Raw genomic sequence first — 17,470 nt, 5'->3', positions numbered from 1 at the left:
TGTTTTCAACAATATAATTTGTTTTTAAGGAAAAAAAAGGCATTAAATTATCATTGTGCAAACCGATGAGTCGCTGCATTTTCCCAGAATTATACTTGATTACTTTCGGCGAGTCATGTTTTAATTTTAGTTTATCAACGCCTCCATCGGGTTTTCTTAATTCGAAGACCACTCCGTTTCCTTATACTTTTGTTCACTTTTACTTGTACGAAGATGGCCGGGAGAGTCGAAAGAACTGCGATCGGTATTGATTTGGGAACAACATACTCTTGTGTGGCCGCCTGGTTTGATAAGCACAACCGTGTTGAGATCATTCCTAATCAACAGGGTAACAAAATCACTCCTTCATGCGTTGCTTGGGATGGAATGCAAATGCTAGTAGGTGAGGCTGCAAAAAATCAAATAACCAGGAACCCTAAGAACACTGTTTATGGTAAGTTACTTTGATCAAAAACTATCATATTCTAGCCATTTCATTCGTTTAGTATTCCATCTTTTATTTTTGTGAATTTTCTTCTTCTTGATATATATGACCTAAGTACTTTCCTTCATTTAGTGTTATCTTAAACTGGATGAACTTCCGTATACTAGCCATTTCATTCATTTAGTACAATCCAATCTTATGTTTGATGAATTTTCATATTATAGGAGCAATATATAAAACCATTTGTCAGTTCCTTCATAGTTTTTTTTTTGAGAAGCAGTCATTCCCTTCATTTAGTATCAAATCTTATATATATATATTTGATGAACATTCGTTGTATTGTAATAACTGGAAATTAAGACAAAATGGGCTTTGAAACTTGGCTTTTTTTTGCCAAACAATATTTATTTTAGACTCCTATGAAAAAACCTTTTTAGTTTTGAAACAAACGTATTTATTTGACCTAATACATATACTAAATATAAAAACTTTCTAAAAAATTGTAGGCCCTAATTTTTTGGTGGCCCTAGACCCACTACAAAGAATTTTCGCAATAACGGCGACTGTTGATGCATATTTTGTCTATCGCCTTCGTCAATCCGAGTCGTAGTGAAAAGCCGGAAGGAATCAAGCGCATAATGTCATATTTAGTTAGAAATGGCAAGGTGGCAAACTTGTAATTAGTGTGAACTTTCATTAAATAGCCTTGACCATATAAATAGGGGATTATGTCACTAGTTTAGTTAGATTTTGATAGAAGATTTGGAGAAGACTTGGAGGAGAAGACTTCTAGAGAGAGAAAGTAGAGAGAGAAAGTATTGTATTTTGTGATTCTTGTACCGTACACGTCAAGTTTAGCAATGGAATCACCTTAGTAGTACGTTATCGTGTGTTCGGTCACGTTCGTTCACGGATTCCGCACGTGAAACGTTCGTTACGCAATCGAACGGCGTCAAAACCGGTCCTACAGCGACTTTTGTCGCCGCTAATAGTCCCGATTGTCGCCGCTAAAAGTATTAGCGGCGACAAGTCGCCGCTAATGAGTCGCCGCTACCGAACCGTCGCTAATGCTTGTCATGTCGCCGCTAATAGCATATGTCGCCGCTAATTCTTTTAACTTTTAGCGACGACTTTTATTTTAGCGACGACGTCTGTGGTCGCTAAAGCCATCAATGACACGTCAGCAAATATCATTAGCGACGACCAATGTCGCCGCTAAAAGTAAAAAACCAATAAATTCTTTTTTTTCCTTGCTTAATCCCAGTTTTTGCACATTACGGTAACCTGCTGTTTCTTTTAATTTTCCATACGCAAACAATAATTCAAACAATTCTTCAAATAACACCAATTTTAAACATAAAACTACAACAAAAGTATTTTGTTTGATTAAGTTAAAGTTTTGAAACCTCTAAATTCAATACAAAATACATCATTCTCCCTCCTCGTCCGTGTCATTTTTGTTGCCTTTTCTTGATTCCTTCTTATCCATAGCTTGGTAGAGTCGTTCCATAAATCTCGGGTCTTCAAACAATTCGTCAAAATAATCCTACAAAATAAGATATACATTATTAGTTGAACAATTTAAACACTTGTCGTGAGTTGGGTTCTTGTACAAACCGAGTTTTGTATACAAACCGCAAGAATAAATCATGGCCATACAAAATTAAGATTGACGGTTAATATATTTATTTGAATTGATCACACTTATCTTTTATTGGCTTCTTATCTCCTAGTTTAAAACTATATGCAGGGATGAATTATAGGTGTTGTTTTTAGTTGATTAGTTATTGATATTTTATTTTTTGTGAACTTTGAGTTCTTTTTATTCCTTGACATCCGATCTTGTTCACCTAGCTGACCCGGAATCAACATGTTTTAAGTCAACACTTTAAAAAACTAAAATCAACACAATTCACATATGTATCTATTTTAGGTTCTAGAGGGTTTGTATATGATCCGGGTCTATTGCCGGAGCACTTATTATTATTAATAATAATAAACCAATTCGATACGGGAAATTCGGTTTCGGTTCGAATGATGCACGCTGTACAGTATGAGTAAACCAAACAGTAAAACAGTTGATAGTGCATGTGAATTCAAGATTCATTTGTTTGTGTAGGGTGAGTTATTAAGGTTATATTTGTCTTCTTCTTTAATCTTTTTCATATATTTTGAGATTTTTTTAACTGTTAAAGGACTGTAACTATTGACTCAATTAGACCATTTCTTCAATATGCTGCTTAAGAGAATACTTTCTCAAGACTACAATATTCACACATTAACCTAACTTTAAATTGTGAGTGTGATGTATTCTAATCATGTTTGAACCAACTTCATATCGAACTCTTAAAAGTTACTATTTTTAGCGGCGACTTTTTAGATGTCGCCGCTAAAAGTGTCGCCGCTAATGCTTGAATTTCTTGTAGTGACCGTGCCTAGGTTGCCAAGCTTATGGAGCCGCCCCTGAGTAATATGTAAACCCGTGTTATTATTCCCTCATTTAGCAACCAATGTTATTATTCGATAAACTTTCATATTCCAGCCATTTCATTTATATAGTATCTAATCTAATATTTGATGAACTTTCATATTCAAGGAGAAATATGTAAAACTATAGTTATTCCCTTTATTTTGTATCCTGTCTCATATTTTCTAAAATAATGTGCAGATGTTAAACGCTTAATGGGAGCTAGATTCAGTGATAGTGTAGTCCAGAAAGACATAGAAAGTAAACCTTTTAAGGTAATTGAAGGGTCTGGAGAGAAAACAACCATTGTTTTTGAACACGAGTCGTTAGAAAAGAAGTTTTCACCAGAAGAAATATCGTCAATAATTCTAAGAAACTTGAAACAGGCTGCTGAAGAATTTCTTGGAACAACAGTTACCGATGCGGTGATAACGGTTCCTGCATATTTTAATGACAAGCAACGCCAGGCGACCATGGATGCTGGTGTGTTGGCGGGACTTAATGTTACGCGGTTGATTAATGAGCCAACATCAGCAGCTATCGCATATGGTCTAGACAAGAGTGCTGATGTAAACTGCCCCGAAGAGAAAAACGTATCGATATTTGATATGGGTGGAGGAACCTTTGATGTGTCTCTTCTTAAGATCAGCAAGTCTGGTACCATTACTGTTAAAGCAGTGGGTGGTGATACTCACTTGGGTGGTGAAACCTTTGAGCAGTTGATGGTGAATCATTGTGTTGAACTCTTTAAAAAGAAAGAAAAAAAGGACGTGAGTGAGAATGCAAGAGCAAAGATGAGGTTGAAAATCGCTTGTGAGAAAGCAAAGAGAGATTTGTCATCAACAATACAAACACCAATTGAAATCGATTGCTTATACGAGGGAATTGATTTCTCAACTAAATTCAGCAGGGCAAAATTCGAGGAGATTAATGCTGGTTTCTTCATCATGTGCATTAAGCACGTGGAGAATTGTTTAAGAGATGGAAATATGCAAAAGAGCGATGTTGATGACGTGGTTATTGTTGGTGGGTCGACAAGGATTCCAAAGTTGCAAAAAATGCTGATGGAGTTTTTTGATGGGAAACCACTTTGCAAGAGCATTAACGCAGATGAAGCTGTAGCTTACGGTGCTGCGGTGTTGGCTGCAAACTTAAGTGGGAATGGAAACAAAAAGGTGCAGGATTTCATACTACATGATGTGACCCCTCTTTCTCTTGGCATATGGGTTGTGGAAGATATTGATATGAGTGTTGTGATCCCCAGGAACACATCCATACCCACCATCCAGGAGATGGTTTATTATGGCTCTCACTATTTGCACACCAAGGCAGGCTATCTGCACAATTAGGGTTTACATACGCTGCGTATTGGTCAATACGCAGCGTATAGGGTTACATAAATACGCTGCGTATTGACCAATACGCAGCGTATATAAGTGGTAGGTACACGACCAGACAGTCAAACCTAGTACCATGTCAAATCAGCCTATCATAGGGTGCGTATTGATCAATACGCAGCGTATTGACAGACTGATTTGACCCTGATACGATGTTGTCCAGGGCACGTGAATAAAGTAATACGGTGAGTAGAGACCAATACACTGCGTATTGACATGTCAGATGAAAGTCCATATATCCCTCCATTCATATCTGTTACCCATCACCCGACAATTCAATATACTGTGCTTTCCTTTTCATCTTCTTCTTCACTAAAAAATTGTTAGTTTTTGGTTCAATCTTGTTAAAATGTCATCATTTTGGAAGGATAATTATTTCGGTAATCGCTATTCTAACGACACATGGGGATCAAATGCTGCCAATGAGGAGGAGGAGGTTGTGTCTGGAGTCCCTGTTGATCAAAAAATACAGTTGCCAGACTTGAACAAGACTCCCACTCCACCTGTTGATGAACCAAATTACCCGGCGCATCAAGTGTGTCCAGATTACGGATACGGGTATGAATCTCCGTACGTGCAACAAAGTGGATACGGTGCTGAGAATGCACCTGTTGATGAACCATATTACCCGACGCAGCAATCGTATCCGGGTTATGGGGTATACGGGGATGAAGGTGGATACGGAAGTTACAGTGGATACGGTGGTGAAGGTGGATACGGGGGTGAATGTGGTTACAGTGGATATGGGGGCTACGGTGGATACAGTGGATACGATAGATATGGGGGTGACGGTGGTTACAGTGGATACGGAGGCTACGGTGGATACAGTGCATACGATAGATCTGGGGATGAAGGTGGATACGGTGGATACGAAGAACATGGTGGATATGGTTATGAGCCCCGTAACACATCACTTTATGAACCATCTACCCCGGGCAATCCATTTCAAGTAAATGAGGTATCACATTAAAATAATTATTGTTATTATTATTATAATTATAATTGTTATTATTATTATTATTGTTAAAAATAATATAATTATAATAATTATTATTATTGTTATTATTGTTAAAATACTATAATTATAATTATTATTATTATTATTATTATTATTATTGTTATTATTATTATTATTGTTAAAAATATTATAATTATAATTATTATTATTATTATTATTATTATTATTATTATTATTATTATTATTATTTAAAATTTTATTCTTTTTATAATAATAATCTAGTTAGTCTAGTTAACACAAATAATTATAAGATTTAGTAAATAAACAACTTAAGAAAGTTAAGTTAATAAACTATTTATTTTTCTTTTCTAAATAAATAAATTAATAAAAAATATTTTAAATAAATTAGTATTGTAAATAAATAAAAGAATCATGAAATTGATTTTTAGTTAAAATGGTTAGTTTAAACCTAACTTAGTTAGTTAAATCATAGTTATATCCTAACTAGGTTAGCATTTAATACAAGGGACCACTAACTGAGTTAGAAAACTCAGTTAGTCCAGTTAAGTGCCAAAAACAATAAAAGGGGGGTTCCTCTTTAAGGAACCGGCCCCTAACCGGATTCGAACTCACGACCTCTCGTACACAAAGCAACGCACTAACCACTCGGCCGGGAATGCCACATCCGTTTATTCATGGAAACAATTACTATTTATGCTCGATTTCGCATCCTTTCTATAATTATTATTACACTTTGGTCCCTGCAGTTTCAAATTTTACAAAAATAGTCCCTGAAGTTTCGAAAATTAACAAAAATAGTCCCTGAATTTTCGAAAATTGACAAAAATAGTCCCTGAAGTTTTGAAAATTGACAAAAATGGTCCCTGAAGTTTCGAGAATTAACAAAAATGGTCCCTGAAGTTTCGAAAATTGAAAAAAATGGTCCCTGAAGTTTCGATAACCATATTAGTACCTGAAGTATGAGTTTCAATTATATTATTATTATTATTTTTTTTATTATTGTTATTATTATTGTTATTATTATTATTATTATTATTGTTATTATTATTATTATTATTATTATTAACGTAACTTTTTTTAGCGTTTCATGACTCTAACTGATTTGAAGAATTGGGTACAAGAAACGGGAAAGGAGTATGGTTACGTAATTGTTACCCGCCGATCAAAAAATATTGGCGGTACTACTGGGATGGTATGGCTTGTGTGCGACCGTAGTGGTGAACACCGTAGTAAAGAAACAGTTAGGAAAGCTGGTAGCAAAAAAATCGGCTGCCCATTTTCATTACTCGCCATCCGGGACGTGACGAACGACACGTGGGAGTTAAAAGTGGACTGTGTGAACCATAACCACGAACCTACGACGAGTCTGTTGGGCCACGCTTTTGTGCGAAGATTTACTAAAGCCGAATACAAGCTAGTGGAGCAGCTAACTGCTCAAAACATGGAGCCACGTATCATATTTCAAACCCTAAGAAAGCAGTTCCCCGACAGCCTGCACGTTCAGAAAGACGTGCAAAATGCGGTACAAAAAATTAGAGCGACAATAATGGACGGAAAGAATCCTATTCAGGCACTGGAAAGCCTGCTGCATGACCGCCGATTCATTTACGACACCCGACAAGATCCCAAAACAGATGTCGTAACAGAGATTTTCTTTGTTCATCCTTATTCAATCACTATGTGGCGTGCATTCCCGCACGTGATGTTGATCGACGCGACCTACAAAACAAACCTCTACAACATGCCATTTGTCCAGGTTGTGGGTATGACGTCGACTGGGAAGTCTTTTTGTATCGCACATGCCGTTATTTGTAAAGAACGAAGGGGTAACTACGTGTGGGTGCTTGAGCGGATCAAGTCAATATTGCATGAATGTATGATGCCGCGTGTGATAGTCACGGATAGGGAGCTTGCCCTAATAAACGCGTGTTCTAAAGTATTCCCGAACGCAAAAAGGCTTCTATGCCACTTTCACATCCAACAAAATATAGCTAGAAAGTGCAAGTCAGGGTTCGATAAAGAAGATTGGGGGAAATTTATGTCGTACTGGCGGACATTGTGCGAATCTTCATCAGAGCCCATGTACAAGTACAACTTGGAGAAATTGTATAACCGACTCGTGGTTGCCAGCCGAGAAAGTAAGTGTTCCTTCAACAAACAACTCACCCAATCTATTATATTTCACACACGCTTTTACATTTCATTATTTTATTTTTACAGGTGTCTATGATTACGTTTACGAAAACTGGCTCAAAGACTATAAAGAAATGTTCGTTTATGCGTGGACCGATAAGTGTCGCAACTTTGGTCAGCGCACCACCAACAGAGTTGAGAGCCAGCACGCAAATTTAAAAAGATACATTACGCGCGGGAGTTCATTGGAGCGAATAGCAAGATGCATCATTGATATAGTTGAAACTCAGTACGATGAAATACAAAAAAGTTTCACTGAGAGCATCGAAAAAACGATGAACCACCACAGACACCGAATGTTGGACAACCTACGTGGAAAGGTTTCCCATGAAGCACTTGATTTGCTGGAAAAAGAGCTACTGAGGAAGATGGATGTGTTGCGGAAACTTAACGCATCATGTGGTTGCCATATATGGCTTAGCAAAGGATTGCCGTGTGCTTGTAGGCTGGAAAACTACACACGTACAGGTAAAAAATATTAAAACCACAAACCTTTTGTTATTTTGTACGATTTAGCTGTTTCTCACACCGTATTAACTTAACTATGCAGGGCGTATAATACAACTCGACGAGATAGATGTATTCTGGCGTAAGCTTGACTTGCTCCCGTGTAAACTGGTAGACGAGGAGGTCGATATTGTAGCAGAGCTCAATAATGTGCGGCAACATTTAGAGGCGCAGTCCCCCGTTCAGCAAAAGAGTATGCTTTCAAAGATAAAAGCGGTCTTCACCCCGAAATCGTCAACCAAGAAACCACCGATCGTCCAGCAAAATACTCGCGGTCGGCCTACATCAAAGAAAGTACAAGAAAGGCTAGATGAAGCTGCGAGGTTAGACGAAGCTGCGAGATACAGCTCCTATGGCGAGGATAGCAACGTAATTACCGCTTTCCCCAAACATAGGTACGATTTACCCCGACACAGCTCATACGTACCGTCAGAGGGCTCTCGTGGAACTGGTTCGTTTGTGAAGTCTGAAAAACCTAAAATGCAACCAAACAGTTCAACAAGTTCTAAAAAGAAGGAGACGCGGGATGATAAGGTTTTTCCATTAATAAAGGGGGACGAGCACTTGTTATGCATTAAGAGGTTTAAGAATCAAATTCCATCAGAGTTTCGCTCTTACATATCGCGTATACAAGATGTGACCCCGGACGGTCATTGTGGGTACAGGTCTGTGGCTGTCGGGTTAGGTTTTACGGAACACGCATGGCCCAATATTCGAAGAGATTTACTACTGGAGATTGACCATAACAAACCGCGTTGGAAGCATGTATTCGAAACATATAACGAAGGAGACTTTAAACGAATACGTAAGAGCATCGAATGGCATTCAGTGAAAGGGTGCGATGGAAGTCACTGGATGGAAATGCCCCAGGTAGGGCTTCTCATAGCGCAAAGGTATAATATTGTCCTCCACGTGCTAAGCATTGAATGGAGCTCTACCATCTTCCCATTAACGGATGCCCCACTAGATCCACGACCTCAAGCGATAACGCTTGTACATGTTCACGGGGGACACTTCATACATGCTAAGTTGGAAGGAGAGTACCCCATGCCTTTAGTGAACCCGTTGTGGTCGGCACATCGATCAATAGCTGCGAAACGGTGGGAAGAAATGTATAGACCGCGGTTAGAGCACTACTACGAGTTAATGCATCCTAAATCAGACCGAGACAAAGACAGAGAACTGAGTTTAAATGTTATCGAAGATTAAGCGGAAACTTGTATGATACCGATTGTAGAAATTTTTTAATTTATAAAGTTTGTATCGTTTTTAATTTTTATAATTCAAATAATATCATTTTTAATTCATTTATAATTTTTAATTTATAATTTATAATTTATAATTTATAATTTATAATTTATAATTTATAATTTATAATTTATAATTTATAATTTATAATTTATAATTTATAATTTATAATTTATAATTTATAATTTATAATTCAAATTTTTATAAACATAATTTTTGGATTATTTTTAGCTTCTCTAAATACAAACCAAGAAAAACACAAAAAAAAAAGGTCTTATAAGGTGCGTAGGGATCCCTACGCATCGTATGTTATCCAAATGACAATAAAGCCCCTCTTTTGGCTTCCTTTAGCCTCAGAACAAGGGTAAAAAGGTAAAATGACACAAATAAAGGCAGCGTATTGATCAATACGCATCGTATGCCAAAGGCGGACAATTTTCCCCCCAAATTGAAGTTTGAAAATATAAATATGTTAAATTACGATTTTGCCCTTCTGTTTGGGCTATACGGGGCTAAATATAAGGGCAAAAAGGTCATTTTCGGACCTTTATATACGCTTCGTATGGAGCTCTACGATGCGTATATAAATGTCATCATAATGACCTTTATGCCCTTCTACCCATGCTTCGTATAGGCTATACAGAAGGGTATAAAGGTCATTGTGATGACCTCTTATATACGTATCGTAGAGATCAATACGGAGCGTATATGAAGGTCGACAATGACCTTTTTACCCTTATATTAAGCCCCGTATAGCACTGATAGAAGGGCAAAATGGTAATTTCAAAAGAAAAAGACTTTTGCATACGCTTCGTATGGACCTCTACGATGCGTATAGGTTCTGATTTAAATCAGGAAAACCCCTACGCATCTCTGTTCTTCCCCAAATTACACACACAAAACCTCTACGAACCCCTACGAAGGCGACTACGTATTTCCGACCGTATACACGCGAATTCGAAGTATAAACGAGGTATATACTCAACCTATTTAAGTAATTTTGATTTTTTTAGTATTTTATCCATAAATTAGGGCTGTATCATAGGTAAATTAGGGTTTACAGTGAATTAGGGGTATTTGTTTGATTTGTTTGATTAGGGTTTACAGTGAATTAGGGGTGTTTGTTTGATTTGTTTGATTAGGGTTTACAGTGAATTAGGGGTATTTGTTTGATTTGTTTGATTAGGGTTTACAGTGAATTAGAGGGTGACTGCTTCAGTTAGAGTTTGTTTGCTGTTTGTTCATGTTCTTGAAGAATGCAGTTGTTCATGTTCTTGAAGAATGCAGTTGACTGGTATACTGCAAATGGTTTAAAAAAATGACCCGACTCGACCCGAAACCCGTTCTGACCCGGGCCCGTTAAATAATATTTTTTTATATAACAGGTTCTGTGTGAATTTAAATAATATTTTTTTTATTATTTAGTCGACGCTCGTTAGGCCCGTACGCGCCTTACGGACGACGTCGGCTAAATAATAAAAAAAAATATTATTTAGTCGACTACGTCCGTAAGGTGCGTACGGGCCTAACGAGCGTCGAAACTAAGCCCGTCGTTAAAATTTTAACGACGGACTTAGTTTCGACGCTCGTTAGGCCCGTACGCGCCTTACGGACGACGTCGACTAAATAATATTTTTTTTATTATTTAGTCGACGTCATCCGTAAGGCGCATACGGGCCTAACGGGCAACGACGGACTTAGTTTCGACGCTCGTTAGGCCCGTACGCGCCTTACGGACGACGTCGACTAAATAATATTTTTTAGTTTATTTAGTCGACGTCGTCCGTAAGGCGCGTACGGGCCTAACGAGCGTCGAAACTAAGTCCGTCGTTGCCCGTTAGGCCCGTACGCGCCTTACGGATGACGTCGACTAAGTAATAAAAAAAATATTTGACACTTCAAACCTGTAAACATTTGTGTCAATTTCTGAAACATAAGGGACCATTTTATTAAATCCTGGAAACACCAGGGACCATTTTTGTAAATTTATCAAACCTCAGGGACCAATTTTGTAAACACATCAAACCTCAGGGACCATTTTTGTAAATTTATCATCCGTAAGGCGCGTACGGGCCTAACGGGCAACGACGGACTTAGTTCCGACGCTCGTTAGGCCCGTACGCGCCTTACGGACGACGTCGACTAAATAATATTTTTTTTATTATTTAGTCGACGTCGTCCGTAAGGCACGTACGGGCCTAACGAGCGTCGAAACTAAGCCCGTCGTTAAAATTAACGACGGGCTTAGTTTCGACGCTCGTTAGGCCCGTACGCGCCTTACGGACGACGTCGACTAAATAATATTTTTTTTATTATTTAGTCGACGTCATCCGTAAGGCGCGTACGGGCCTAACGGGCAACGACGGACTTAGTTTCGACGCTCGTTAGGCCCGTACACGCCTTACGGACGACGTCGACTAAATAATATTTTTTTTATTATTTAGTCGACGTCATCCGTAAGGCGCGTACGGGCCTAACGGGCAACGACGGACTTAGTTTCGACGCGTAAGGGCCTTACGGATGATAAATTTACAAAAATGGTCCCTGAGGTTTGATGTGTTTACAAAATTGGTCCCTGAGGTTTGATAAATTTACAAAAATGGTCCCTGGTGTTTCCAGGATTTAATAAAATGGTCCCTTATGTTTCAGAAATTGACACAAATGTTTCCAGGTTTGAAGTGTCAAATATTTTTTTTATTATTTAGTCGACGTCATCCGTAAGGCGCGTACGGGCCTAACGGGCAACGACGGACTTAGTTTCGACGCCTTACGGACGACGTCGACTAAATAATAAATTATTTAGTCGACGTCGTCCGTAAGGCGCGTACGGGCCTAACGAGCGTCGAAACTAAGTCCGTCGTTGCCCGTTAGGCCCGTACGCGCCTTACGGATGACGTCGACTAAATAATAAAAAAAATATTTGACACTTCAAACCTGGAAACATTTGTGTCAATTTCTGAAACATAAGGGACCATTTTATTAAATCCTGGAAACACCAGGGACCATTTTTGTAAATATATCAAACCTCAGGGACCAATTTTGTTTACACAGCAAAATATTTCCTGGTTCTGACCCGGACCCGATCCGACCCGGACCCGTTCTGATTATAATAGTTACAACTAAGTACATAACTAGTCTAATAACATTTAAAATGTCTTTATGCTTTCACTTGTGCCATGGTTTTGCTGTGTAAACAGAAAATATATATTTTTAAACAGAAAATATATATTTTTTTAAACTTAAACTTAAATTGTTTTTTTTTAAAAACAGAAAAATGGAGGAAATGGATTTCGAAGGAGATATTCCGGAGCAGCCGAAGCGGAAACGGCGGGCGCGTCCACCGCCGGATCCTCTAGAGAATCACCCGTATTTGGAGTTTCCTCCGGAGTCCGAGGCTGCTCTCCGTTGCGAGAAGCTTCGGAAGATGCATATTGGTGAACATTTTGCGGTTTCGTGGAAAACCCTCCGGAAGCTTGAGGTTGAAGATTGGGTGCGGGGGTTTGTTCCCGTTGATTCACCGTGGGATCGTCTGTTTGAGCTATCGTTTACGCCGACCTACAGGGAGATACTAGTCGAGTTTCTATCGTCGTTCGAGTTTCATCCTCGTCGGCCAAATGAGGTTGTGGACCCCGCGCAACCCCCTCCCCCGCCCGAGGTTTCTTTTCGCATGGCTGGCCAGGCGCGCGAAATGTCACTTGCACAGTTTGCGGTGCATAGCGGTTTGTATACGGAGGCTGAGATTGCTACGGATCTTTATACGAAGGTACGTTTAACACAAATTTTGTATTGTTATTATTATTATTTTTAATATATAATATTTAAGATTTAATATTAATTTAACGTTTAATAAACATTCGTGTAAACAGGGGCTCGTAATGATTGATAAACCCACGCTATTAGGGTTTTGGGATCTGATCGCGGACATCCGTCATTGGGACCACCACCAATCCAAGGGGAGGAGTACGCTGATTGAGGATCCGCTCTTCAGGTACGTTAGTTATTAAACAGTTTTTTTTAAACAGATTTTTTTAAAAGAAAATTTCTTTTTTTAATTATTTAGTTGATTTTTGTCAATTTTTGAAACATCAGGGACCATTTTTGTAAAAAATAGCAACTTTAGGGAACAAAGTGTAAATATATCAAACCGTCAGCCGTTTTTGTAAAAAATTGAACGATGTCTAAACCGGCAGCCGTTTGGGGCAGGGTTTGCAGCCGTAAACCGGCGTTTAAACGGCTGCAAACACAGCCCCAAAGGGCAGCGATTTCGCAGCCGTTTGGGGCTGCGTTTGCAGCCGTTTAAACGCCCGGTTACGGCTGCAAATGTCGCCGCAGAGGGCAGCGAAAACGCAGCCGTTTGCGGCTGCGTTTGCAGCCGTTTAAACGCCCGTTTACGACTGCAAACGCAGCCGTTTAAACGCCCGTTAGGGACCTACGCGACGATCTTAGTTTCGACGCTCGTAAGGCGCGTACGGTCCTAACGAGCGTCGAAACTAAGTTCGTCATTAAAATATACATTTTTTTATTATTTAGTCGAAGTCGAACCGTAAGGCGCGTAGGTCCCTAACGAACGTCGAAACTAAGTTCGTCGTTTTATATTTTAACGACAAACTTAGTTTCGACGCTCGTTAGGGACCTACGCGCCTTACGGATCGACTTCGACTAAATAATAAAAAAAGTATAATTTAACGACGATCTTAGTTTTGACGCTCGTAAAGCGCGTAGGTCCGTTCGAGCGTCGAAACTAAGTTCGTCGTTAAAATATATATTTTTTTATTATTTAGTCGAAGTCGAACCGTAAGGCGCGTAGGTCTCTAACGAGCGTCGAAACTAAGTTCGTCGTTTTATATTTTAACGACGAACTTAGTTTCGACGCTCGTTAGGGACCACTTGTGTCAATTTTTGAAACATCAGGGACCATTTTTGTAAAAAATTGAAACTTCAGGGACCCAAGTGTAAATATATAAAAAATGGACCATTTGTGTCAATTTTTGAAACTCCAAGGACCATTTAAACCAAATTTCTTTTTAAACAGAAATTTTTTTTAAACATATTTTTTTTTTAATTTTTTAGTCGAAGTCGAACCGTAACCGGCGTTTGAACGACGTCTAAACCGTCAGCCGTTTGGGGTTGCGTTTGCAGCCGTAAACCGGCGTTTAAACGGCTGCAAACGCTGCCGCAAACGCCAGCGATTTCGCAGCCGTTTGGGGCTGCGTTTGCAGCCGTTTAAACGCCCGGTTACGGCTGCAAATGCCGCCGCAGACGGCAGCGAAAACGCAGCCGTTTGCGGCTGCGTTTGCAGCCGTTTAAGCGCCCGTTTACGACTGCAAACGCAGCCGCAAACGGCAGCGAAATCGCTGCCGTTTGCGGCTGCGTTTGCAGCCGTTTAAACGCCCGTTAGGGACCTACGCGACGATCTTAGTTTCGACGCTCGTAAGGCGCGTACGGTCCTAACGAGCGTCGAATCTAAGTTCGTCATTAAAATATATATTTTTTTATTATTTAGTCGAAGTCGAACCGTAAGGCGCGTAGGTCCCTAACGAACGTCGAAACTAAGTTCGTCGTTTTATATTTTAACGACGAACTTAGTTTCGACGCTCGTTAGGGACCACTTGTGTCAATTTTTGAAACATCAGTGACCATTTTTGTAAAAAATTGAAACTTCAGGGACCCAAGTGTAAATATATAAAAAAATGGACCATTTGTGTCAATTTTTGAAACTCCAAGGACCATTTAAACCAAATTTCTTTTTAAGCAGAAATTTTTTTAAACATATTTTTTTTTTAAATTTTTTAGTCGAAGTCGAACCGTAACCGGCGTTTGAACAACGTCTAAACCGGCAGCCGTTTGGGGCTGCGTTTGCAGCCGTAAACCGGCGTTTAAACGGCTGCAAACACAGCCCCAAAGGGAAGCGATTTCGCAGCCGTTTGCGGTTGCGTTTGCAGCCGTTTAAACGCCCGTTTACGGCTGCAAACGCCGCCGCAGACGGCAGCGAAAACGCAGCCGTTTGCGGCTACGTTTGCAGCCGTTTAAACGCCCGTTTACAGTCGTTAAAATATATATTTTTTTATTATTTAGTCGAAGTCGAACCGTAAGGCGCGTAGGTCCCTAACGAGCGTCGAAACTAAGTTCGTCGTTTTATATTTTAACGACGAACTTAGTTTCGACGCTCGTTAGGGACATACGCGCCTTACGGTTCGACTTCGACTAAATAATAAAAAAAATATAATTTAACGACGATCTTAGTTTTGACCCTCGTAAGGCGTATAGGTCCGTTACGTGCGTCAAAATCCTTAACGAGTCAAAAATATATTGTTTTTTTATCCTCATTTAATCGATGTCGTGTTATTATTATTTACTGACTGGTTTCCATTTATGCAGGTATTTGCACAAGATGATTTCCACTTCGATCGCTGCTCGAAACAAAAGCCGGGAGTGGTGTATGAGTGGTGACTTGTTCTTTTTATATTGCCTCTTATACAAGAGGCCGTGCGCTCTCGCCTACGGGTTGGCGCAGTATTTCGCCTCCGCGCATCATCGACAGGAGCGCGGAATGCTATTCGGCGGCGCCTACGTGACCAAGATAGCCCATTCGTTGGGCTATCATCCGGAGAACGACCGCGGCCGTGTAGGCCCGGCGACACAGCCAAAGCGGATGGGGATGAACACAGTAAACGGGATGCAAATTACCAAAGACTTTCCATGCGGGAAGCGGTTAAAGAAACTGGACGGCACGCAATACCAGCTTACGGAACTGCCAGAAGACTTCCCTCTGATTTATCCCCCGCACGATCCGGAGCCGCCGCAGCCGCATGTGCCGGCCGCCGTTATTCCGCAGCCACCACAACCGCGTGAACTAAATAATATTTTTTTATTATTTAGTCGACGTCGTTCGTAAGGCGCGTACGGGCCTAACGAGCGTCGAAACTAAGTCCGTTTAACGACGGGCTTAGTTTCGACGCTCGTTAGGTCCGTACGCGCCTTACGGACGACGTCGACTAAATAATAAAAAAAATATTATTTTTTTTTATTATTTAGTCGACGTCGTCCGTAAGGCGCGTACGGGCCTAACGAGCGCGAAACTAAGTCCGTCGTTAAAATTTTAACGACGGGCTTAGTTTCGACGCTCGTTAGGCCCGTACGCGCCTTACGGACGACGTCGACTAAATAATAAAAAAACTATTATTTAGTCGACGTCGTCCGTAAGGCGCGTACGGGCCTAACGAGCGTCGAAACTAAGTCCGTCGTTGCCCGTTAGGCCCGTACGCGCCTTACGGATGATAAATTTACAAAAATGGTCCCTGAGGTTTGATGTGTTTACAAAATTGGTCCCTGAGGTTTGATAAATTTACAAAAATGGTCCCTGGTGTTTCCAGGATTTAATAAAATGGTCCCTTATGTTTCAGAAATTGACACAAATGTTTCCAGGTTTGAAGTGTCAAATATTTTTTTTTATTATTTAGTCGACGTCATCCGTAAGGCGCGTACGGGCCTAACGGGCAACGACGGACTTAGTTTCGACGCTCGTTAGGCCCGTACGCGCCTTAAGGACGACGTCGACTAAATAATAAAAAAAATATTATTTAGTCGACGTCGTCCGTAAGGCGCGTACGGGCCTAACGAGCGTCGAAACTAAGTCCGTCGTTGCCCGTTAGGCCCGTACGCGCCTTACGGATGACGTCGACTAAATAATATTTTTTTTATTATTTAGTCGACGTCATCCGTAAGGCGCGTACGGCACGTCGACTAAATAATATTTTTTTTATTATTTAGTCGACGTCGTCCGTAAGGCGCGTACGGGCCTAACGAGCGTCGAAACTAAGTCCGTTTAACGACGGGCTTAGTTTCGACGCTCGTTAGGCCCGTACGCGCCTTACGGACGACGTCGACTAAATAATAAAAACGATGTTTTTCAGGGGAGTGCATCATGCAATCAAAAAATTGATCTTATTGAGAAATTGATGTCTTACTCCATAACTTTGAGGGAAGAAGAGAACAATAGCCTGACAAGGATTCGCCGTGGAGGAAAAATCGGACTATTCGGGGGAGCTGGCGTGGGTAAAACAAATTTATTCAGAAAATTTTTTTTGATCTTTATTATCTATTTTATTATCTATGTAGATAAGAAAAAATAGAAATGACTGTGTCTCTGTACCGACTACGCGGTCAGAGCCCCGGGCTCCTCCCACCCACTGGATCTGTTCCCGGAAGTACCCTCAGACCCCGATCGGTAAATGATCAACTTACCACCCTTCCTT

General features: G+C 40.1%; 1 protein-coding gene across 1 annotated transcript in view; it reads left to right on the top strand.

The window, feature by feature from the left end:
• Positions 1–213: 213 nt before the first annotated feature.
• Positions 214–17,470, top strand: part of LOC110906586 (heat shock cognate 70 kDa protein 2) — a 35,501-nt gene continuing 18,244 nt past the window's right edge. The window contains exons 1-2 of the mRNA XM_022151696.1: positions 214–433; positions 3,093–4,090. Coding sequence (XP_022007388.1) covers positions 214–433; positions 3,093–4,090 — 1,218 coding nt within the window. The remainder of the gene's footprint in view (positions 434–3,092; positions 4,091–17,470) is intronic.

This window comes from Helianthus annuus, chromosome 14 (assembly GCF_002127325.2).
Source record: "Helianthus annuus cultivar XRQ/B chromosome 14, HanXRQr2.0-SUNRISE, whole genome shotgun sequence".
Classification (NCBI taxonomy): Eukaryota; Viridiplantae; Streptophyta; class Magnoliopsida; order Asterales; family Asteraceae; genus Helianthus; species Helianthus annuus.
This window is presented reverse-complemented; position numbering and strand designations above follow the sequence as displayed.